Source organism: Hyperoodon ampullatus, assembly GCF_949752795.1.
Source record: "Hyperoodon ampullatus genome assembly, chromosome: 5".
Classification (NCBI taxonomy): domain Eukaryota; kingdom Metazoa; phylum Chordata; class Mammalia; order Artiodactyla; family Ziphiidae; genus Hyperoodon; species Hyperoodon ampullatus.
The window spans coordinates 94,036,680-94,060,775 of NC_136918.1; the positions used below are offsets into that span (position 1 = coordinate 94,036,680).

Consider the following 24,096-nt stretch of genomic DNA (forward strand, 5'->3'; position numbering starts at 1 on the left):
TTAGGAAGATGCATTTCAACAGCAAAAATTAATTATATTTCTATATATTAATATAAAAATGGAAAATAAAACTCACAGAATAATTGCATTTATAATAGCTGCAAAGTACATAAAACATAAGAATGAACTTTATAAGACATATCAAATGTCTACATTAAAATTTATAAAATATTGCTAAGAAAAAATGGAAAATATTTAAGTTAATGGAGATATAGAGGGTGGTCATGGTTTGGAAGACTAAATATTTTTAAGATGTTAAGTATACCCAAACTTATCTAGAAATTCAAAGCAACCATAGTCCCACAAAGCTTTAAAAATTGGGGGGGGGGTGTAGAAAGTAACAAGTTGCTCAAGTTTATATGGAAACACAAAGATATAAAATTACTAACACAAGCAGAACATCAAAGTTGAAGGACTATTATGAGGAAGAGGAGGAGGATGAGGATGACAAATGTGCCAAGGCCAAAAGGAAGTTTTTTTAACCAATGGTGCTAGAATGACTTGATATGTATATGCTATATATATATATATATAGCATAAAACAAGCAAATAAACTAACTTTATCTTGCACCACACACAAAATAGCAGATATATACTCAAATGTAAAACTATAAAATTTCTAGAAAAAGACATAGAAAAATATCTTTGCCACTTTGGAATAAGCAAAGATTTTGTAGAGTGGACATGAAAAGCAGTAAATATAATAGGAAAAAATTGGTAAGTTGTTATTCATCATAATTAAAAACTTCTCGTCAAAAGACAGCATGAAGGAAAAAATAATCAAGCCACAGACTTCGACAACATATTTACAATATATAACAAAGGTTTTTGATATAGAATATGTAAAGAACCCTTACAGAGCAATTACATAAGACAAATAACAATAAAATCATAGGCAAAAGATTTGAATAGTCGCTGCACAAAAGAAGCTAACCGATAAGTACATGGAGCTTAAAATCATTAGGTCTCAGGGAAATGCAAGTTAAGACCAAAATTAGGTATCATTTCACACCTCCTAGAATGGCTAAAATTAAACAGAACAACACCACCAAATTTATGCAAAGATGTAAAAGAACTGAAACTTTATATATTGCTGGTGGGGCTGCAAATAGGACAACTACTTTGAGAAAGCTGTTTGGCAATTTCTCATGAACAAGTATCTACCCTACAACCTAGCAGTTCCATTTCTAGGTATTTGCCCAGGAGAATGAAAACATATGCCCACGAAAAATGCTTGTATAGAAAGTTGGTTTTAGCCATATTATTCATGACAGCCCATACTGGCTGGAAATTATCCAAGTGTCCATAGATAAGAGAATGGATTAAAATAATGTGATATATTCTAACAACGGACCACTACTCAGCAATTCTAAACAATTAAATCATTAATACATGTATTGATATCTCAGAAACACTGTGTTAAAGGAAAGAAGCCAGATACGAGTACATTCTGTATAGTTCCATTTATATTAGGTTCCAGATTAAGAAAACATAATCTCTGGTGGTAATAATCAGCATAGTGGTTGCCTAAGGGAAAAAGGATGGCAGGGCTGGACAGGAAGGAATTCCAAGGGAACTTTCTGAGGTGATGGGATGCTCTATATCATGACTGGAGTAATGGTTACAAAGGTGTATAAACTTATCAAAACAGATTTAATTGCATATTTAATGTAAGCAAGTTTTACCTTAATATAAAAACATTATACAGCGAAAAGCTAAAGCATGATCCTTATGGCCAGGGATTGAAAGAACTAGGCAAAAAGTACAATGAGAATCTGGATACCTTTTCCATTTCCAATACTATTTACTTTCTAGGTGGATTTAGTATTTGTCTGGGGATGAAAAGTAGTTTCTGTGATTTTATCAAATTCTATCAAGTAAAAGGAGGTATTCAGAGGAAGGGAGTGACTAGAATTCCCTCGAAGGAAGTTGTGGTATTCAGGGCAAATCATAATATCTTTCAGCATATCTGTCAGGTAAAATCAGGCTAAGAATCACTGCTCTCAGTCTGGCATTACAAAAAAGGGTATGTTAAGAGCAGCATGAAACATATTTGTAGAATAAGAGCTGAGTAACTTCAAACTGATATTTTTCTTATTTTAAAGTTACAAAAGTAAAAACAATCTCCCTTCTTTTCTTAATCTCACTCTCCAAAATCATAACTGCTAACACTCTTATAATGCCTTAATATGCCAGGCACTGTTCTAAGTGCTGCATAGGTATTAAATTTATTTAGCCTTAGGATATCTGTGTTTTACATTGAGACTAATAAACTTGCTTGTGGTCACAGAGTTAGCAAGTAGCAAAACCAGGATTCAAGCTCCAGCCGTCTGGCTTCCCAGCCATGTGCCAAGTTATACAAATAAGCTAAGTGTTAAACACTGTGAAATGTACTAAATAGAAATAAAAATAGTGTTGCTGCTGGGGGAAGGGGTATTCACTGAGTCTATGTATATAAGATTTACTTGGAATTTTTAATGAATTTCTCCATTTTTGTTACTGAGAGTCTACTCTCTCTTGCAGGGAAAAGCCTCTAAAAATTATTCTGATTATTTTTGGGCTCAGTTTTGATATTGATGTGGTAAGAATAATATAATTTTATGGAAGTGTCCTTTTTAATTTGGGGAAAGTTCAGAGATTTGAAAGCAGGTTAGATTTCCATCTACTACTGGAATAGAACAAAAATTTATTTAAACCATTCCCTTTAGCAATATTTTCAGTCAACATTTTTTTTTCAGTCAACTGATTTGAGGGATGAGGTTAAGGCATTTATAAAGAATGAGCACTTGGGTTAAAATAAAAATTGTTACAGTTGTTTGGCTTAAATGTTCTCAATCAGTCAGCTTTTTTTATAACTTTAAAATGAGATAAAATTTAAATAATAGAATCACAATAAATTAATATTGGAAGACTCTCTAATTAGTGAGGCAGAGAGAAGAGTCTTGACCTTGGGGTCAGTGAGTCTGGGTTCTCATCCTCATGTGTCAAGTCTTAGCTGCAAGTCCCTGGACAAGTCCCTCCTCTTAAGATGCTTGCTCTTCTGTAAATAGGGGACAATAGGATCTACTCACAGGGCTGGTGTGAGGATAAATGTATAGTGTATGTGAAAGCCCCCAGCAGGTGACAGGGACTCACAAAACTGATGGTGAGTAATGGATAGCTGCCCAGGCCACATAGCTACTGAGTGGCCAAAGGGAGTTCAGTCCTCGCTCTCAACTCCCCTTCTGTGTTATTTCTGTAAGTGCAGGGCTATTAAGGGTTCAAGTTGCTTTTAAATAACTTTTTAGAAGATTCTTAAACTTTTTTTGTGAGATTTTCCCCAGTACCATAAACTTGTTTCTAGATCTCCTTGAAAGGAAGTAGGGAACTAATCTAGTGGTGTCTTCTAAGTGTGCCTTTATTTTAATGCTTCAGAGTTGCTAAGAGACTGGATGGAGGTGTTGCTAATGCTACAGTAGAAATCATATTGCAATATATAAATGTATCAAATCAACATGTTGTAAACCTTAGATTTATACATTGTTATATGTTAATTATATCTCAACTAACAAATAGGTTAGAGGGGGATGAAGGAGATAGGAAAAGTGAAGGAGAATAGGAGTTGCAGACATAACCAGTACATCACAATCTTGGAATGTGGTGTCATTTGAAAAGATGCATAAAGTGTTATAACAGAAATGTATATTTGGAAAATAAAAACAATACCCATGTAAAATAATTCACACATGAAAGAGTTCATAAGACTTTAGGTTTCCCAAGTGTAGGCATATGTATAACAAATTTGAAAACTCAGAGGCAACATGAGGAATTATTATCACTTCCTCGTTTAGAGGGGCATTTTCTGCGATTTCTAATTTATAGCTTGGCTGGGACACAGCACAGAAGGGCACCAGGACTATGGGTATTTAAGACTGGGACCCTGGCGGTGTGGAATTGCCACTTTCAGCAAACCAGCCGTTGATACCTGTGCAGGTAATTAGGATCATACCCATGAGAATAGTTATTTTTCTTTCTTCCCTGGTCACAGCTCTCAGCAAAGTAAGTTTCCTCCTGGGCCAAGCTTAATAAAGAGCTAGAGGAGGAGAGGAGGGCTCTAACCACTGCATCTTAGAAAGACAGTTGTCAGCAATTTCTGGGTTTGAGGAAGGAAACAAAGAAGAATAAATAGTTGGACTTATTACAAGTTTCAATTTGATATCCTTAGCATTTCTAAGACTCTCCAAAGAAACTCTCCATTCAAATAGATTTCCTAATGTCCTCAGTGAAAAATAGAAAATGGCTTTCACTTGGGCAATAGTAAATATGGGAACCACCATTATGTAAAATATTAGTGGATCAAAATAAATGTAACAGTACTGAATATGCATGAAAGCAGGATGCCACTGGCATGTATTCAGCATCATCATTCAAAGTGTTTCCTTTAGGTGGGTAATGTGCTAACACAGCCTGGGCAGAGGCAGATGCTTGAGGAACAGGATTTCCCTTCACCTTTGAAACAATAATTAAACCAAACACATGAAATTAAAAAAAAATAAAGTGAAATGCATACATACAGACAGCTAGAAGAGATAAAAATTGAAAACATTATGTTTTGATGCTATCTCTTTCCTCTGGAAATGTTTCAGTTCACATGTAGTAGGAGAGGGCAAGGCCATGAATGGCTCTGCCCTTTGGGTGGCCAATGACCCTGTGATTGACTAAAGGGGGACTCCAGCATTTCCACATTATCTTATTTCCCCTCTAGTCTCCCCTGTTATTTATGCTTTGATAGAATAATGGGACATTTTCTTTTCTTCCTTCTTTTGGCTGCCTGCCAGGCTATGGGTAGGGAAGGAAAAAGAAACGAAAACTTGGATTAGTTTGACGTCTAATACAAGGTGAGAGGCCACATCAGCCCTGCACTTGAGAGCACACCCTTCCACCCCTAGCACTATATTAAATGCCAGCAGGCAATCAAAGTCAGAGACGAAGTTTTAATTCCAAAGAAGTCCTGGTGAGGCAGCAAAATATATTTGAAAGTTTATATGGGATATGGAATAAGATATTGCGTGTGTTATCTTAGGCAGATTACACTCACTGAGCCTTAGATACTATGAACTATGGTTACCTTATTAAATTTACCTCATTAAAATTTGAGGATTTGAGTAAAAGTACAAAAAGAGAAGATGCTTACATAGTAATAAATGAGGAAAGTCACTCAAAATGTGCTATAAATGGTCCTTCAGCACTATATTTTCAACCTATTCAGCAGGGAGTCTGCATAAGTTCCCTTATGGGAAAATATATTTGATTTTAGACAGAGTATTGATTGGAAATAGAATTCAGTTAAAATCAACTTTCTTGCAAGATCCTGTTCCATATATTAAGAGATACTAATAAGAAAGGTTTTAGAAAGCCTTAATTTAACAGTATTTCTTGAAGTTTGGGGGTTATAGGCAGTCTTCTTTAGTCTTTTGCCAATTTAGGACTGTCTTTTTTTTTTTTTTTCCTAAGACAGTAGTAGAATAGTAAAGCATTATAAAAGGCAAAACTGACAAAGGTTATTTGTGATTTTTAGACTTCCATATTGCCTAGATATTGTCCAAAAGCTTCATGAAAATAGTCATGAGTTCCACAGTTGCAAAAGATAAATCTCTTGGTAAACTTCCAGTATTCACACAATGTGCATCTTGAGATTACAAATGTCTGGTTAATGCTTACTTCCAGTTTAGTGGTAAGAAGTATCGTGGTCAAGGGTCTCTTAAATGCAACCAACCTGGAAATTATGGTTTTAATACAGTTCTGAATCAGTTTGTGGCTACATCATGCTACCTTACATTTTTCCTTTATCTTTGACTCTTTTAATTTTTCATTAGTTCTTGTAATATAAGATATGCAGGAGAGAATTTTGAACTCAAATACTAACATTCAACTTCCTGCAGATATAAAAACAATGTTCAGAGAACAGGATGGAGAGAAAGGGAGTAAATAAATTAAAAAGTCATTGAATTATCTCTAGGTCATTAATGTTTCCTATCTGTTAAACAACTAGATATGAACTGGGTTTAGTCAATTAATACCTTTTGCCTGGAACTGTCAGTTAATACCCTACATACACAGGAAATGATTGGAGTCATCCATTCTCACTATCAAAATATCTCAGATTAAAAAAAAATTCCAGTGAGAAGTTATATGAATCAAAACAGCAGAGGAATCATGAGCCCTTATTCTTCAATGAATATACCATATCACAGTGTCAAGCACAACTGCTAAGCATATCCTTTCCATATTTAAAATAGATATAAAAATATGTATCTCATATTAATGGAATGGGGAGTGCATGTTATCTGAGTAGCCACTAGGTATGTTAACAAATGTATTCTTAAATTCTACTTGGGCATAAAAGATTGTTTCCCTCATTTCTCTCTCCACTGACTTTTTAAATTGCCAGTGCAAAGAACTAATATAATTATGGCTCAAAGTTGTTTGCAATAATGGGTGACTCACTAAGATTGTTCATGGTATTGTTTTGCAGGATGGTAAACACAAGGGTATATTTCTTTAGGTATCTGCAGAAAGAGTATGGACCATATCTTTATTAAAAATCTCTCATATCCACGTAAAATGGTGATGAATTAAGCTAAGACAGAAATGAAACTCTCATATTGATTTGTAAAGGTGAAGTTATCTAGAAGACAAAAAAGAGAGTATAGTAGACCCCAAAATAGACTTAGCAATTCTTAACCTGAAAGCTCTTATTATGAATCTGCACTTACTCTGGACACAGGTGTTAACAATAACTCATATAGCAAAAATACTTGCTTATCTCAGAGGGCAGTAGAAAGAATAACTAGTTAGGAATGTGAAGCACTTAGCAAATCTGAAAAGTTCTACAAATTCTTAATAAAAACATTTTGATGCTTGGGGTAAGAATTGCAATTTATTATTTTGATTACCAATAATACTGACACTAGAAAAGTTGGTGCACTTTTCAATTAAATAACAGTTATTTAGACAAATGTTCATGTCAGATGGTAAAATAAGCACTTAATTAAATGAAGTACTTTAAAGGAAATGCATGAAGTCTTAACCCTTAACTTAAAGGCACTATGAAGCTAAATGTCCAGCATTTTTTTACCCATGATTTTAATTTTGGGTTACTGTATGGTAATGACAGATGACATAACTAAAAAAACAGAAACACACACACACACACACACAATTCTTTTCTATTCATAGAAGGACAAACAGGGTATGATGAGACACTGGCAATCAGAATAGGATGGTTAAGGACGCTGGGGGAGCTCCAAGAATTTAACATTCATTTGAACATAATGTAGAGGACTGCTGTTTATTTTTCAGCTCAATTCCAGGATACAGAGAAATTTTATTTTCATTCTTTTAAGAAATAAAATTACTTTGGAGTGCATCAGAAACCCTAAATAAATAAAACCAAAATACCCTAGAGGCCAAGCTGTTAGATTTGTGAGCACCTCACTGTGGATTATAAAGGTAGGATAAGATTTTGATAGTCAGGAAACACACACACAGAAGGAGAATTTCTGTAAGATAGATACCACCTCTGGGCAACTGTTTGCACTTCCTTTCTTTTACGTAGTACAGGCAATCTTCTAAATTTTCCATGGAAATCATGGGCACAAAGCAACATGAAGTGTTTGTAGGTAAAATTTTCGCTGAGAAAAAACCCACATCTGTTATCAAGTGATAGTGCAGACTGTTCAAGATTGAGGACTGAAGTGCCAAGATTAGAACTGACTGTGCCCTAGTGTGAGTGGACATGTATATCAACTACAACACACAACAGCAATGTGTTTCTGCCTTATGTGACTGAAAAAGAGAAAAAGTAAGGCATAACGAGAGAAAATAAGAACTAGTAATTAAGCACAAAGATTCTAAAACATCACTGCCTTAAATCAAATATAATTCTGTCCCTTACAACTGTGTAATCTCAAGCAAGTCATTTAACCATTCTTTGCCTTAGTTTTTTCCAATGTAAAATATGTATAATAAGAGTACCTACTTCAGAGATGGATTGTGAGAACGAAATAGAACTCAGTACATGCTCACATTACGTGACTTTAAAAATTCTGGGCCACTGCCTCCCTTTGATGGCAGCTCCATTCAAATATTACTTCACTGACATTTGTAGCTTTACAGGGTGAGATCATGGATCTGATTGAGTCTGTTTTATCTTTTGATTTTCTTTTAAGTTAACTTACCTGAGTTGTTGAAAGGGGTTATATCAAGACATCAAGAAAATATAAAATAAAGACTAAAGTTGCCACTAGCTATACATATCCCCTTGCAAAATTCAATTTCCTCATTTATTAGATACAGGAGTTTGAAACCAGGGGTACACCACATAATCACCAATGGAACTTAAAAAAAATGCAATGCTAGAATTGCATCTCTGACCAGTTGCATCTGAACCTAGGGTCAGAGCTGGGGCAATGAGGAGTACTAGGCATGTGTGTATGTTAAGAATCTTCATTGGTCAACTGGATTTTCATTATAAACCACTGTTAGATGATTTGTGAGGTAGATACCATATGTATTATTTCATGACTCTAATAATCTTTAAACATCATCTAAATCATTTTTAAAGTAATCTTGGTACTTTGTCTAATCATTGTTTTAAAACTCAAGACAACATAATGATGACTTTTTCCCTGAATTAGATTCTTCTGTGGAACAAAGTGACCTAACTAGAATAGAGAAGTAGTGACAACAAGATGGCTCTACCTCACCAACACTTGCACTGCTGGCCAGACCTGTCACTGCAAAGACACCCGGCTGTCCCTGCAGGATGTACTAACGGCTTTTACTTAATCTCCAGCAACCTCAGCCAAACTGTTTAGAATGGCTGACTTTTAGGCACTACGTGCCTTTTAAAAATCTACCTAAGCATTGAAAAAAAATCAAATAATTGAATTCAGACTACTGACTGAGAAAAATAAGGGGACACAGGTGAAATCACTCCAAGCCATGTCCCCAGTCTTGGTAATATAGTCACAGTGAGCTGAAGACAAAACATGATCAGCCTGATTTGGGGGATATGTCTTTCCTATTATAGAAATTACATGCCCAGCTGAAATGAGCATAATGAACACACTGTATTTTCTCCCAATGAAAGTCAATGAACAATGAAGATCTTTTTTCTACAACTTACTTTGATTTCTTCATGTACAGCCAATAGACGACACCAGCAACTAGGGCAGCGAGGAGGAGACCAACAACGATTCCCACAATTAGTTTTGCCTGGTCATTCACCTTTTCTTTGTTTTCATCTACAACAAAAAAGAAAAGCCCATGCAATTACAGACAATGCCAAGCATTTGTGAAAACAAGTCAATCTAGTTATTATTTCTTATTAAAAATGACTGAGGCTCACTACTAAGAGTAACATGCAAACTTGTGCTTTTAAAGGATTAAAATTTTAGCATTCTTACTCTCTTGTCTCATTTGCTATTTTAATTCAAGTCAAAATTGTGACAGCTAAGAAAATTACTTATTCAATGACACTTCATAAATCTTGAGTGGATAGTCAAGGAAGAAGAGTCGGCAGCATAGTACCTACCACTTATCTCGTCTGCCTCATCGTGTTCTGGAATACTTACTGAAATGAAAAATGTTAATATGAAATTAAAAACAAAATTTGTTGATATATGAAAGTCACCTTTACCATTATAGTATGATGTAAAAATACTCAAAGATAAAATATCTATTCTACAGCTAAGGGCAGAAAAAAATTTACATTTAATAGAGTGTGAACTTCCCTACAAAGAAATTCATCTTGTTTTAAAGAAAGAGTAGTGAAAACTGCAAAGATATTAATCTACCATAGATAACTTCACAACTGACAAGCTATAGTATTGATCTGAAATCCATATTAATTTCCCCACTATCTACCACCTTTTAATAGGACTTCATTTTAAGAGAAACAAGTTGCAGCGTATGAAATCTTCAATGTAGTGTTTCTCAACTTTTTTCCAATTTTCTGGCCTCAGTGGAGGAGAATTCATTTTCATCCTCTAGCGTCAGGGATTTGCCACTAGAGACATTCTCAAAGTGGTAGGGGTGGAGGTTAAAACTGGGGACGTCTCAGAGGTGAAGGGGCAATATATGTGATGCTTGTAAAAGCCCTCCAAATGACTCTGATAGTGCTGGTGCTCCTGGCCCATGTTAAGGATTGTCACTGTGGTGGATTATCATCTAATATTAGACTAAATAAATATTCTTCTTTGCACATGGGATCGCATCAGAACTTCCAGTGATGCTTGTTAAAATGCAGATTCCTAGACCCCTCCTCATACATACTATATTGGAATTTCTCGAGGTGCTCACTGAACTTGAAAATGACGGTATTAGATGTTGATCAAACCACTGCAAGGTCTAGAAAACCACTATTTGATGGGTTAGAATAAAAAGAGAGACTTGTGTTCAGGAAGAAAGGATAAGTTCTCTTTTTAGGTAGGACAAATCAATACTCACTGAATTGAATTCAGAGAAGTCAGTGCTCCTATTTTAGAGTTATGTTCACTTGGTTCTTTTCTCCTGTCAATCCAAAAGGCTTTTAAATTCCAGTCATATTCTGTTAAGGACCATTATCTTTAGATAATTATTTTCTCCTAGCTCCAGCTAATTCCTAGCCAGTATATCTCTATCCTGCTAATGTCACATACAGGATTCCAACTGACTGAAGAATGAAGGTTTGGAGGGTCAGTTAGCATCTTGTCCAGAACTGAGCCTCATTCTAAGCCAGACCTGATTTAAGACTGACATGGCAAAAAAAAAAGAATTACATAATTGAAGATGAGAGATAATTTCAAATTAAATAAAGAAGCTGCTACTGTTATGTTTCCATTACCTTGATTTCAGCACTGACAGATTTTTTTTTTCACTTTCTCTGAGATAATCTCATTTGTTTGTTTTTGTAACCTATGATTCAAATATGATATTCAAAAGCATCAATTTTTTTTTTTTTTTTGTGGTACACGGGCCTCTCACTGTTGTGGCCTCTCCCGTTGCGGAGCACAGGCTCCGGGCACGCAGGCTCAGCGGTCATGGCTCACGGGCCCAGCCGCTCTGCGGCATGTGGGATCTTCCCGGACCGGGGCATGAACCCGTGTCCCCTGCATCAGCAGGCGGACTCTCAACCACTGTGTCACCAGGGAAGCCCCAAAACATCAATTTTTGAAACTAGATTTCAGGAATTCTGATATCAGTTTTACTACCAACTTGCTGAATGAGTTTAAGCATGTGGCATCCCTGTGCAAAATAAGAATAGGATAAATACTACAAAGAATTGAAATGCAAAATAATAGATTAAGGGGAATTAAAAATTTACCAAAATTAAAATTGTTACAGAAATGTTTTCAGATAATCTTTGAATTATCTGTACTCTGAACACAAAACATGGATTAAGTAAGAGCAACTTAGTCCTTATCCTCTGTTGATCTTGGAAATATTCCTGTACAAGGTAAAGTCTCTGACCCATAAAACATGAAATGATTTAACTAAGACAAGGATTGTACAAGAATGGACACCAGGAAAAAGAAAAAAAAGAACCTTATGATGATGATACCAAATGCAAAATAAATAAATAAAACTTACCATAATGCAGCACAGGAAGATGGAATTGAAGCTTTTAAACTAATGAAGAATAACTTCAAATTTTCTTACATTTTTAATGCCAGAAATGAAATACTCACTAGCAGAGACATTCAAGGAGTTTACTGTTCTCTCCAGCTGGTTTTCTGCTGTGCAAGTTAATGTAACATTCTCTTCAGGGGAAATGATAATTTTACTATAATACCTGCCATTGATATAAGGAGATTCCTCTGTCTGGAAAAAGAAAAGGAAAATGGATTTAGAAATGGAAATGAATTAAAAACATGGGAAAGAGTAATATTGAATGAAATGGGATAGGTGTGGTGTTCTGTCGTGTTATCTGGCGTTCAAGGGTACATGTAAGGTCATAGATGAGACCAGTTCAGGTTTATAACCACAGCATGGAGGAAAAAGAGTAGCGAATCCATATCTGGATTTCTGTTTATGCTTCTATTATTAATTCTAATAATTAAATCAATTAAACTCTTCTTTTTCAGTAGATGCTCAGGTTAGTCAATATTTTGACATGATAGTACCTGTCTCAAAATAATTAGTTAGAGATTAACTCATCACCAATTTTCTCCTAATAAACATGAATTTAATTCTATTTGTAAACTATGTGATTGTTCTTCACTACAGGGGTGAATCCCTTTATCTTAAGCCATGATATCTAAGTGCATATGTATGTATGATTTTCTCATGGGAAAAAAATACTATTTTTTTCCTCAATTTTCTTTTTTTTTTTTCTTTTTTTTTTTTTTTTTTTTTGCGGTATATGGGCCTCCCACTGTCGTGGCCTCTCCCGCTGCGGAGCACAGGCTCTGGACGTGCAGGCCCAGCGGCCATGGCTCACGGGTCTAGCCGCTGAGCGGCATGTGGGATCCTCCCAGACCGGGGCACGAACCCGCGTCTCCTGCATCGGCAGGCAGACTCTCAACCACTGCGCCACCAGGGAAGCCCTCCTCAATTTTCTTGAGTTAAATACAGAGGATAGGTTATTTTTTCAGTGACTTGTAAGTTCATTTGGTTTTTGTGAGGTATTAATGAGGATCATCACTGCCATTTAATTCCTTCAAACATAAGAGAAAATTCACTTTAATCTCTTCCCCAGGACATGACTCCTAAGTCCAACTCCACTAAAGCAAGCATGTACTTGTATTCTTTTCTGAGACATATTATACACACCACATCCTGTATTGTTCTCTATGTGCTTTCTCCTCAACTACATCTTAAAGGCCTTGAGGACAGGAGAGAGCTTCATGCTTAGAGACATCATGGAGCCCCTGGGGAGGGGTGGGGCACAAGTAACAGTAGTTGTAAAATAATAGATTCACCATGTGATTGAGGAGGGAACAAATAAAAAAATATGGATGTATCAGCACAAACCTAGGACAAGAAAAATAACATATCACCTAGTGGGCCAGAATCAGTCCTTCTGCTTGACAATGAAGAATGGCATTATTATTTTTAACCTCATAGTAAGTTCACCTGCTTTTTTTCCATTTCCCACTAGTATTTTTCACATAACTTTCTCACTGCGTCTTTGTTTTTATTATGTTTATCTCTACAATACATTTGCTTATTTCTAGGATGGCCTTTTAAATCTTTGTATCTTTTTATTCATCAAATATTTACCAGATGCTTATTTTTCTATTTTCTTTGTTTGCATTACCCAGTACCAAAAGTTATTTTTGCTGTAATTATTACTAAATTGAACTAGAAAGCAAAAAGAATAGAAGAGAAACAGTCATTTTTTATGCCAAAAAATAGATGTGTACATTGTCAGCAATTCAGGTCTTTTTTCTGAAATCAAGAGCCTTTTTGTCTTCCTCAGGCATGTTCTCTTCCTTGTGTGTCCGCATCACACTTAACCAAATCAGGAGGCATTTGCTTGTGTCCACTCCTTTGGGGACCTTCCATGCTTGAGCTATGCAAATTTATATCCATCACCCAGAGGTGAAAGAGCCAAAATTCACTTTGCTCTGCAAAACTACATTGCATAAGCTGGACCAGCAGCCCAACTTCCCCAGACAGAGAAAGAATGGACACTTTAACTTTATATTGAAACTCTGGTTTATGCATGCCTTCTCAGATTTCAACTGGGTCTGAAGCTGGGAAGAAGGCAGCACAGAAGATTCAAACAATCAAATGGCACATCTGGGTATTCCTGAAGAGTCTTTAGGTGGCTGCACTGAGAAGGCGGACATGAAGACTGTCTTAGAGAAAATGGAATTAACAAGTATGTCAGTAACTCAAGCTGACTGGCAATTTAATGGAATCACAGCTCTGAACTGTTAGTGATAGACCATATTCTCATCTTTGTGTGTGTGTGTGTGTGTGTGTGTGTGTCTCAAAGAAAATTAATGGTAGTGTTCATAAGTTCTTAGCCCTTTACTACTACAAACTAAAATGGTGTGACAAAGGTACAAATATTACTGTTTGCTTTATGAATATTTTATGAATATTTTTGTTCAGCAGGAACCAACCTAGACACTATATATTTAGCTAGCCTTACTCTGGCCCTGGCACACACAAATCAGACCATATGTTCACAGTATACTATGTTCTTCACCACAACCCAGGGCCCAGTTTCAAGAAGAAATAACACTTAATGTGCATAAGTAAGCAAAGTATAAGTGAGGCCACTTATACTCAGATGTGGAAGTTCATGATGCAGGAAAGCACATACCTTAGTGCTTTAATCACCCAAGTTTCAGGAATTAATGATCACGGAACAACACTTAATTTATTTCCTTTTAAAAACAGATATTGACCACAACAAAATGGTTCTTCCATTCTCCATGGCCCTACGATTTTAAATTTCTCTTTGAGTTATGGTCTTCCTTTGGGAAAATTAAGAAGTTAGCAAAAGCTTCTTCTGAAAATATACTGCAAATTTCATGTTGATAACAAGCTAGCCTACAGTTTAGGTACCTAAATAAAACCCCACATTGGACCAAGTTCAGCACATAACAAGAAGACAAATACTTGCTTGGTTTATGACGCTTCCGCTGCCAGTAATTGTCCACTGTATAGCTGGCTTCGGAAAACCTTCCACATGGCAGATTATTGTTTTAGACAGTCCACTGGGATCAGTTTTCTTTGTCATTTTGATTTGAGGTTTTCCTAAAATGTCATTACACTTAAAATAAGATGTTGAACTGAGATCATAAAAGAAAGAGATATTAAATTCTCAAAGAAAAATTTAAATTGGTGCTCACGTATTTTATTACCTTCTACAATCAGAGTCAATGACTCTCTTTTCTTTAGTCCTTCAACCTCTTGCAGAGCAGTCTCACAGACATAGTTTCCAGCATCTTGATAACGGAGACTAGAAAATGATGGGCTAGATCGAAGCCTGATGTTATCCTGATTCAATAAAAAGTTAATTATGTCACATGGCACAATTATAACTCTCCATGTATTTATTACATAATAATGAAGCCCAAAATTATACTTCTGGGTCTAATGAAAATGAAAGCTTTTTTTAACTTCAAATTCTTTCAAAAATAGATTTCCTTTTTCCTCTGTACTTTTAGAGTTAGACATATCAGAGTTTTACTTCAGACTCTTCCATTTACTGAATTTATAATTTGGAACAAGTTCATAAACTTCTGAGACTTGGTTTCCTTATTTGTAAAATGGGGTAGTAAACTTACCATACTGAATTGTTATGAGGACTTAATTATATGCATAATATAATGTGTTTACATTAAGGAGAATTCTCAGTTGATAGTAGCTACTCCTTATAGTAAACGTAGATGAATTTGAATTGACAGATATTGGACACTTGTGCTACATAATCAATGATGGATATAAACACCTGAAAGTCATTTTATAGGAGACAGTTTTCAAGACAGGGGATCCATTACACAGCCATGGCAATTATGACAAAAATGATTTTAAAAGAAATCTTTAATAACAGATTACTATCCTAATTCCTATGAACAAAGGAAACGCAACATTTAATTTTGAAAATCATTTTATATACAGAAAATAATGTTAGTTACCAGAAATTGAAATGCTCCTAAGAAGACAACTAAACACAATCTTAAGATTATGTGGTATTTGCTCACTACGAATTTTTTTCCATTTCCATCAACTAACCAATGGCCAGGCAATATTGATCAGCACTACTGACATGAGGTATTTAATCAACAGCAGTGACTACAGCTGATGTGGAAACTGGTCTAGCCAAGTAAACTTAGTTTCTCCAGCCCTGTAGTAAAACACACTATGAGTGTTCATATGCCTAGAACTTGTCTAGCCCTTTGACCATTAACTACTACAAATACCTCATGTTAAATATGCATTTTAACTATCTGAGTAAATTAGAAGTTGTGATGAGGTTGTGTTTAAAAGAAAATGAAGTAAGAAACTGAGCTTTAAGAGTAAGATAACAAGTAACAGAGGATCCGGCATGAAAAGAGATAAGAAAGCAATAGAAAATAATTAACATTTTCATCAAGAAGAAACTCTAGCAATAAATTTCCTGCAATTTTTTTTACAAAGATAATTCTTGCCAACCCCTATTTTAAGTGGTTTGTATGTGTTTTGTTAACACACCACTGGTTAAGTGCTTCTGTTATATGCCATGTTCTAGTAACAGATGGACTGGGTGTTCAGATACACTAGCCAAGGATTCGAGTGGAGGGAACATAGTTACAACCTTTCCCTTTGGTGATAACCTTGTCTCAAATAACCAATTACCAATTCTACTTTCTCACTCTAAAAAGATAATAGCAATGTTTGTGTCCCCAGGTAATGGCCTACATTTCAGACAATTACAAGAATATAAGTACTCAGGAAATACAGACAAAGCTCCTAGTATGTTCCAGGTGTTCTACTATGGCCCAGGGGTGAAAAGAGTTCTCTGCCTTCAAGGAGCTACTAATTCATGGAACCCACATTCAGACACTTAAGGTCAGTTTCAGCAGAAAGGCAGAAGGTTATGTGACTAGAGTGCAGTATTTATGCTGGGTAAGGCCTGAGCTCAAGTCTCCACTCTGTCACCTGTGGCTCTCTGATTTCTCCTGCCTCAACTTCTTTTGAATAATGTGGGGAAATAATCATTTTCCTACATATTTCACATGGTTGTTGTAAACACACTGTTTATAATGTTGTGGACTGAAACACATTGAAAGTTGTTAATCCCTAAAGTATATAACTGTATATGTGTGTGTAACCATGTGCATGTGTGTATGTGTATAATTACTCAGTAGATACACATAATTAAATTAATGCCCCAAACTAAGTTTCAGAGCATCAATTATGGATGCCATAGTGATGCTGAGTACCTCTAAAAGTTTATTGTGGTATGATTTGTATTACATATAGAGAAACAGAGTATGAGTGTGGGTGTATAAACATATTGTATAAATATATAAGAGAAGCCTAAAAAGGAATCAGTTCAAACAGTGGAATATTACCAAGGAATATTACTTACTTTCATCCATACCACAGTTGCGTTCCTACTAGCAGATATTGTGCATGACACAGGCAGAGCATCGCCAATCTGCTTGGTCACTTCCCCACTTGGGTTTAAGGACAAATCCAAATCTGTGAAGCAGAAAATATGCTTGAAATGCAACTCCAGAAAGTAAGATAGTAAAAATATTTTTTGAGAAAAAAATAGATGAAAGAAAAAAAAATCCTTCTAACTGCACTTGAAATTCAGAAGTGATTTATGTGACTGAAATAACTGAACTGTAGCATAATCAGTCTAGCTTTTCAAGCCAGCTTTGAGATCAGTTTGGACACGTGAATGGTCAATCTAATTGATTATGCATTTATTTGCAGTTAACATGATTGATGTTTTGATTGCATGTAAGTGTTCACCTGGGGTCTATCACCTTAAGAAAAAAATTCTTCAATCACTTCTGGAAGAAAATAAAGAAAGATGATGACTAGGTAAATATTATAAAAAGAGTTGATAAGGCACACTATGGGAAAATCAAGTATATTTAGACAGCAGGTGATAAACTAAAAAACCATTAGGTGTCCACGTGTTTCTTCAGAGAGAACTGACTATAATGGTTAGATATTTTTCAAAAATGCTATCCCATTTCTCATGCAGTTGAAATTTTAAATAAGATTTATTATTAGGTACACTGTCAGCAGATACCACTTTTTAAAAACAGAGTATAAATACATCTAAGGAAGTAAAATCTTTCAGATGGAAAGTAATTTCTATAAAAATCTTACTGTCATAGTATGATCTGTATGAGGAAAATCCAGTTCAATAGAACATTTATTGTACAACTACTATGTTCCAAGCAACGACAGGAGATACTGAGATGAATAATGAGCTTACAATTTACAATTTGAGGTAGAGGTAATATGCACTCAACTATGTGATGACACTACACGGAAGCATGAAATCAGCACCTAGTGGCAAACGTGCTATAGATTAGGAGCTCAAGAAATATTTGCTGAAAAACTAGAGTAAGGGCTACAGACAGAGGTACAAACGAAGAATTATGGGAGTGTGGAGAACAGAACCAACTTGGCTTTCAAAGCACTAATAAAGGCATTGCATGGAGGCAGTATCTGTTTGTGGCCCCTGATGGTTGAGAAGGGCTTTGATAAGCAGAGATGTTGGGAAAACTTCTGCCACATAAGCAAAGGCAAAGAGGTGAGAGAGCTTGGCAGATTTCACAGTGGTGAGTAAACTGGTATGAATGGTTATAACACATGGAAGGTAAACCTATACAAGTAATTAAGGCCAGACTAAGGACTGTGCTTGCCATACTAAGAGGTGGGACTTTATCCTATGGCAGTGGGATTTGCTATTGCATCCTGTGCTTCTCCTTGGTTTTACATGTTATAATTGTAATTTATTGACTGTTTACAGCATTATTTTTAATACTTGTTTCGCCTGCTAGGCTGTAAGCATCTTTGGGATAGGGACCATGACTTGAGTTGTCACTGTGTATATACAGTGTCTGCCACATTGTAGGCCCTCAAAAACTATTGTTGAATGAATGAAGGGAAGAAACAGGTTTCTCATTAATATTAAAATAGGCATTATCACATAGAAAAGTGGAGTTTCCTCAGAATATTTGGTTGAATTATATTGAGATGAAAATTCAATTCAGGGCAAGTTAACGCTTTTCTTAGCTGGACAGTTAACTTGCCAGTGAGAAGATAAAAGAAGTGATTTTAAAGGATGATGATGGACTTTGAAAGCTTGGATGAAGAATCTATATGTGTGTGAATTGGCAGAGGACTAGTAGATGCTTCATCAGCAACTATAGATCTGTGGGCTAAAAGCCTGATGAGAGGTCTGTTCTGCTAATATGTGCAAGTACTGGTTGGTGCTTCTCTATCTACTCCCTTTATTCATCTATGGAAAGGAAACAAATCATTTTTGAAAGCAAACAATTTAGAATAAATGTGCAAAAATAAGATTTTTATGTTTTCACTTCATGTAATTTAGAGTAAAATCTTGATTTACTTGCAATGCTATGTTAGCTTTTTTTTTAATAGATTTTATTGGAGTATAATTGCTTCACGATACTGTGTTAGTTTCTGCTGTACAACAACGTGAATCAGCCATATGCATACATATATTCCCATACCCCCTCCCTCTTGCGTCTCCCTCCCACTCTCCCTATCCCACCACTCTAGGTCGTAGCAAAACACCGAGCTGATCTCCCTGTGCTATGCTGCTCCTTCCCACTAGCTATCTATTTTACATTTGGTAGTGTATATATGTTGATGCTACTCTCACTTCGCCCCAGCTTCCCATGTCCTACCCCCCGCCCCACATTCCTTGTCCTCAAGTCCATTTTCTATGTCTATGTCTTTATTCCTGCCCTGCCACTAGGTTCATCAGTACCTTTTTTTTTTTTTTTTAGCTTCCATATATGTATGTTAGCATACGGTATTTTAGCTTTTCAGAGCAACACAGGCCTTAAAGCCCAGTGTTAAAGCCTACCTTCCAAAACCAAAATGTATTTAAATCCAATTAAATGCACTGAAATTCAATTAAACTGTTACATGCTTTTATTTAATTTCTTTTTTATCGCAGCTGATCACTGAGGTATTATGTAGCTGCAGCACAGCCTTTTGCCTAAAATTTCTGCCATCTATCCTTCTCTGCCTGATACACAGGTGATATAAATGAGAGTTCTCTTTCTTTAGCATCCTGAGTAGCTAGCATCTCTTAAACATAAGCAGATTGTACCATCACTAAGCACTGGAGATTATTGATTATTGGCCCAAAGATTTCATGAACAATGATATCAGAAAGTTATTCCACAGGCAATTTTATCTGCTGGTTATATTCCCTCACCTCACTTCTTTTCCTCTACGGAACAAACTGGATAAATGTCCTCAGAGAAAAAGTAGCACAGTTGTTATCCTGAGAACTCACTGCTTTCTCTCTAACTAGCCCCTGATGGCAGACACACTCAGATATGTTCAACATGAAAATGGAGCAAACAGAGAAGTAGCTTAGCTGTGAATATTTCATAACAGTCTATTGTAACCATAGGGCTCCCCAGGGTGTGCTCCCAACATCAGACACTCAAAAGCAACCATCTGGTTACTCTATTCCCTGATGTACCTCCTTCAAACTTCTAGCTCCTATCCTATGTGTTTTCCAAGCGTTATGGGTAGAGTAATAGATTTAGAACCATTTCCTCAGAACAGTTTCTAATATCTCTTTCAATTTTGAAACAAAGAAACACTCATATTCAATGGGATTGTAGTGGATCATGTCTAGAGAAACCTTACTGTAATGGATCATGTCTAGAGGTGATGTTGGGTGCAAAGGACTTATTAGAAAATTTGGCTTATATTTCCAAGCAAGACTGACATTTGCCCAAAGCACTCCGTGTATTCTAGTGTCACCAGGGAGCAGTTCAAATTAGTTTCCCATCTCTACAATGCACAGGGTACATCAATAATACAGACTGTCAGGAATTACAAAATGAAGAACTCAAGTGAAGTGTCTGTTTTCTATGTATATTTATTTTTTTCTATCTACTGGAGTAAATATAACTTTTGGAGTATCTGGAGTATAAAAGTGGGTTAAAAGTTCTGGGTGATTTCGAAGTGGTTCTGTTTCTAGAAAATTTCTGTTGCCTGGGCTTGGGTGTTGAGTACTCTGTAATTAAAAAAAGATACTTAATCTACACTTTTCTTAGCCAAATGCAAACCTTGTAAACTTCGAGAATATCCATATATTTTCTTAAGATATAAAATAATTTATTTCTTTAAGGTGCATGTGAATATTTTATTAATACCACAAACTGAAGACATTTAGAAAGAAGATGGAGATTTATCACTGCCAAAAGTTGCAATTATTAGATCCATTCAAGATTTCAATATTGTAAGGCAAATCTGGACCAAAGTTGGGTTCATGCTGATGCTCTTTAGTAAGTCTACTGAAACCACATTATTTAAGAAAAATACAGCTGCAATTTATTTGAAGAGATAGCAAAGTTAGACTATGAGAGGCCTTTAAAGTGAAGCTGGTAATGAAGAATAAGGTGACTTACAGTGAACTGTGATGGCTGTTGAAGCAATCATGCTTTTTTTGTCTATCAGGGAGCATTTGTAGTCTCCTGTTGCATTGCGCCTCACATCTGCCAATGTGTAAGTATTTGAACTTCGTATTCCTTCGGGCTGTCCCTTTTGATAGAGGCAAAATGTCAGATGATTACACTTGGTAGCTACAATAAGAACAGTTATATTTCTTGATTAAAATTACATTTTCTCAGATAAGAAAAAAAAGGGAACGTATTTCTTCAATTGGACAAATGAGAGTAGAGTTTGTATTATCTCAATCCTGGAAAAATAATTGGTAATTTGGTTCTAAGGAAATTGAGAAGCTAATTTACATTGTAATGATGACATCTATTTTATTGACAGCATGGCTTGTGTTTGTTAAGGCAGATTTAAAAAAATGTCTAATATTTTATTTTTACATTTATCACTTGCTTAATCTGACAAAAAGATTTGAGGCAGCTTAAAAGAAAACATAACATATAATCCAAATTAGGAAGGAAGGGAGGGAGGGAGGGAGGAAAGAAGAAGGGGAGGGAGGAAGAAAGAAAGAGAGGGGAAAAGAAATTTTAAAAAAGAGAAAAGAAAAAGAATTAATAACTAAGAATTTAAAAAATATATAGATGAATTAGGAGTATATAGTAACAAAAAAGATACTTGTTGTTAAAACTAAGACAGAAATTTGGCTCTGTCATCCCTGAAAATCAAGGTAGAAGCATAATTAGTTTCAAATTTTCATTTGTGCTTTAGACAAAAACAATGTCAGTTTATTAAGATAAACAGAATTTTCTGTCAACATTTAAGTAGAAAGGAAATCACTTATACTTGTCTTCTGAGTAATATAGTGGATGATACTGTTAAACATTACTGAACAATGCAGTGGGTGACATTTGTGAACAGATCCCTGCAGTACAGAGTTGTATATGGCTTCTCCTAATGGAAGGTTATGTCAAATGCAAACTTGGGAAGGCTGTGGGAGAGCAAGCGTCCTCAGACAGAGCTCTCTTCTAGTCTGGCTCCATAGCATCTAGAACACATCCAAATTATCCTCTAGGCATCATTTCTTTCAGCTGTGATACTGATAAAAGTTGAGAAAATGGCTGTTTAAGACCACATACAATGGCAAGATAGAGCCCATTGCTTTATTCTACCAAGCTAAATATAATGTGCAACAGAAGTGTCCCTATATCAGAAATTCAGGGACGTGTTCATGAATGCACTGTGTATAGATTTAGAATCCACATCAGACCATTTGCTGTCATCATTCTTCATTTTATATTTGTTTGCTTCTGAAGAGCAGATTCTTATAGTTTATTTGGATAATGAGACCTTGAGTTTCTACCATTATGGTTTCCTATGTTCAGATTTTTTCCTCTTTGTCCGTGATTTCCCTTAACACTGAATTTAAAAAAGGCAAGAGCACTGGCAGATGCCAAAAAAACTTTTAAAGGACATTCCACAGGTGTTCCTTGACTCCAAGAATAACATCCTTTCCTCACTTATGCTGCCCAAGAATATACAATTCTTAATGTCAGCCAGCTGCCAAACAACAGGACAGAATGATAGTGGTCTCGCTCAAGTAATAATTCTGAAGCACTTACTGGTAAGTAAAACAAAAACTCCTCAGGAGGAGGGTTACCATTTCCCAAGCATTTAAGAGTGATGTTGTCCCCTTCTTTGATGGCATTTTTTGATGGAAGCACTTGTATTGTCACCTGCTCTGTAGGATCTGCAAGAGTCACAGACACAAGTTAACCGTTTCATCAAGTACCAAATTACTCAGTACATACAATGAAAATGACTAAATTATACACAATTTTCTCAAGAAGCTAGTAATGGTAATTGCTTAAATGTATCTTTTTATAGAAGGATTGAAGTTAATAGCTACTTGATAAGTACTAATCTTGGTTAGAGCAAACTACAAAGAGACCCTGTTACATAAAAATCAATTTCTTCTTAGCAAAATGTCTTTACCTGAGGTAGGAATGACCATAATTATTTTATGTGTAAAAGACCAGTAGGAACAATCTCTGTATAATCTCATTATAAGGACATATAACTATATTATATGTATCTTACAGTTTGGAAAGACTGGAGCAGCTAGCAAAGGAGCTAAAACTATTAGCCCCTCCCCCACTCTTATTACACAATAATACCTTATATTAAATAAAAAGGGATAGGAGCCAAACAATACCAGCAAGATTTTTGGCATGCCGGAGAGTAGATCTGCTTTCAAAAAGATAAATCCATGAATGGCGGGAGACCCTTAACACAATCAACAGAACTGTGAATGTATTGTAATTTTTTTCTGTTCATTGGAGCCAAGATGCAACTTTCATTCCATTTTGGTCATTTTTATGGTGAAAATAGGGCTAAAGCATATTCTTTCGTTGAACCTACTGCTCAACAGTAGAATGCTAAAGAAGTTAAAAGCTGAATACACAGTGGACCATATCCACCTAACAGGAAAGAAAAGGAGGTGGTGTTGGCAGTTATAAATGACCCACTTTCTAATGTATCCACTTGTTATGTAGCTGATGATACAATGAACAATGCATTTTGAAGTCATATAATGCAAAGGTTTATTTTAGAGAACCTCTTCCACAAGGCTTGAGGCATGTGTCTATATTTCCAATCTGGCAGCACTAAAAATTATCTATGAAGACTTATTTTGCTATTAGCTAATAAAGTGAGATGAATAAGTGGTAGATTTTGAGGCTTTTTTCTATCTCTTGCAGTCATTTACTTACCTTTCTAAGATTAAAGTGCAGGAAAAACAACCTAGAAGGATTGTTATAGATTGCTTCTCTGACTTTTCCCCATGCTTGGGCATCTCTGAATATTTGCCCAGAATGTTCTGAGGCTAAACAAAGATTGGTTTAATATACTTGTTCACTTTTCTGAATTTGCCTGAGGTAGTTCCCTGACCAGCAGTTCTCAGTTAAGTCAGAAAGTAAATAAAGTTTGTCTTCC

The 24,096-nt window shown here is 35.6% G+C and overlaps 1 protein-coding gene across 2 annotated transcripts in view; it reads right to left on the reverse strand.

The window, feature by feature from the left end:
• ALCAM (activated leukocyte cell adhesion molecule) overlaps window positions 1-24,096 on the reverse strand; it is a gene marked incomplete at both ends in the record, with an annotated part of 204,408 nt that overhangs the window by 21,331 nt on the left and 158,981 nt on the right. The window contains 8 exons of one of the 2 annotated variants that reach the window (XM_079705014.1): window positions 9,170-9,287; window positions 9,578-9,616; window positions 11,712-11,840; window positions 14,599-14,736; window positions 14,844-14,979; window positions 17,057-17,169; window positions 21,117-21,249; window positions 22,725-22,852. In XM_079705014.1, coding sequence (XP_079561140.1) covers window positions 9,170-9,287; window positions 9,578-9,616; window positions 11,712-11,840; window positions 14,599-14,736; window positions 14,844-14,979; window positions 17,057-17,169; window positions 21,117-21,249; window positions 22,725-22,852 — 934 coding nt within the window. The remainder of the gene's footprint in view (window positions 1-9,169; window positions 9,288-9,577; window positions 9,617-11,711; window positions 11,841-14,598; window positions 14,737-14,843; window positions 14,980-17,056; window positions 17,170-21,116; window positions 21,250-22,724; window positions 22,853-24,096) is intronic. The other variant, XM_079705015.1, reaches the window with a different exon arrangement.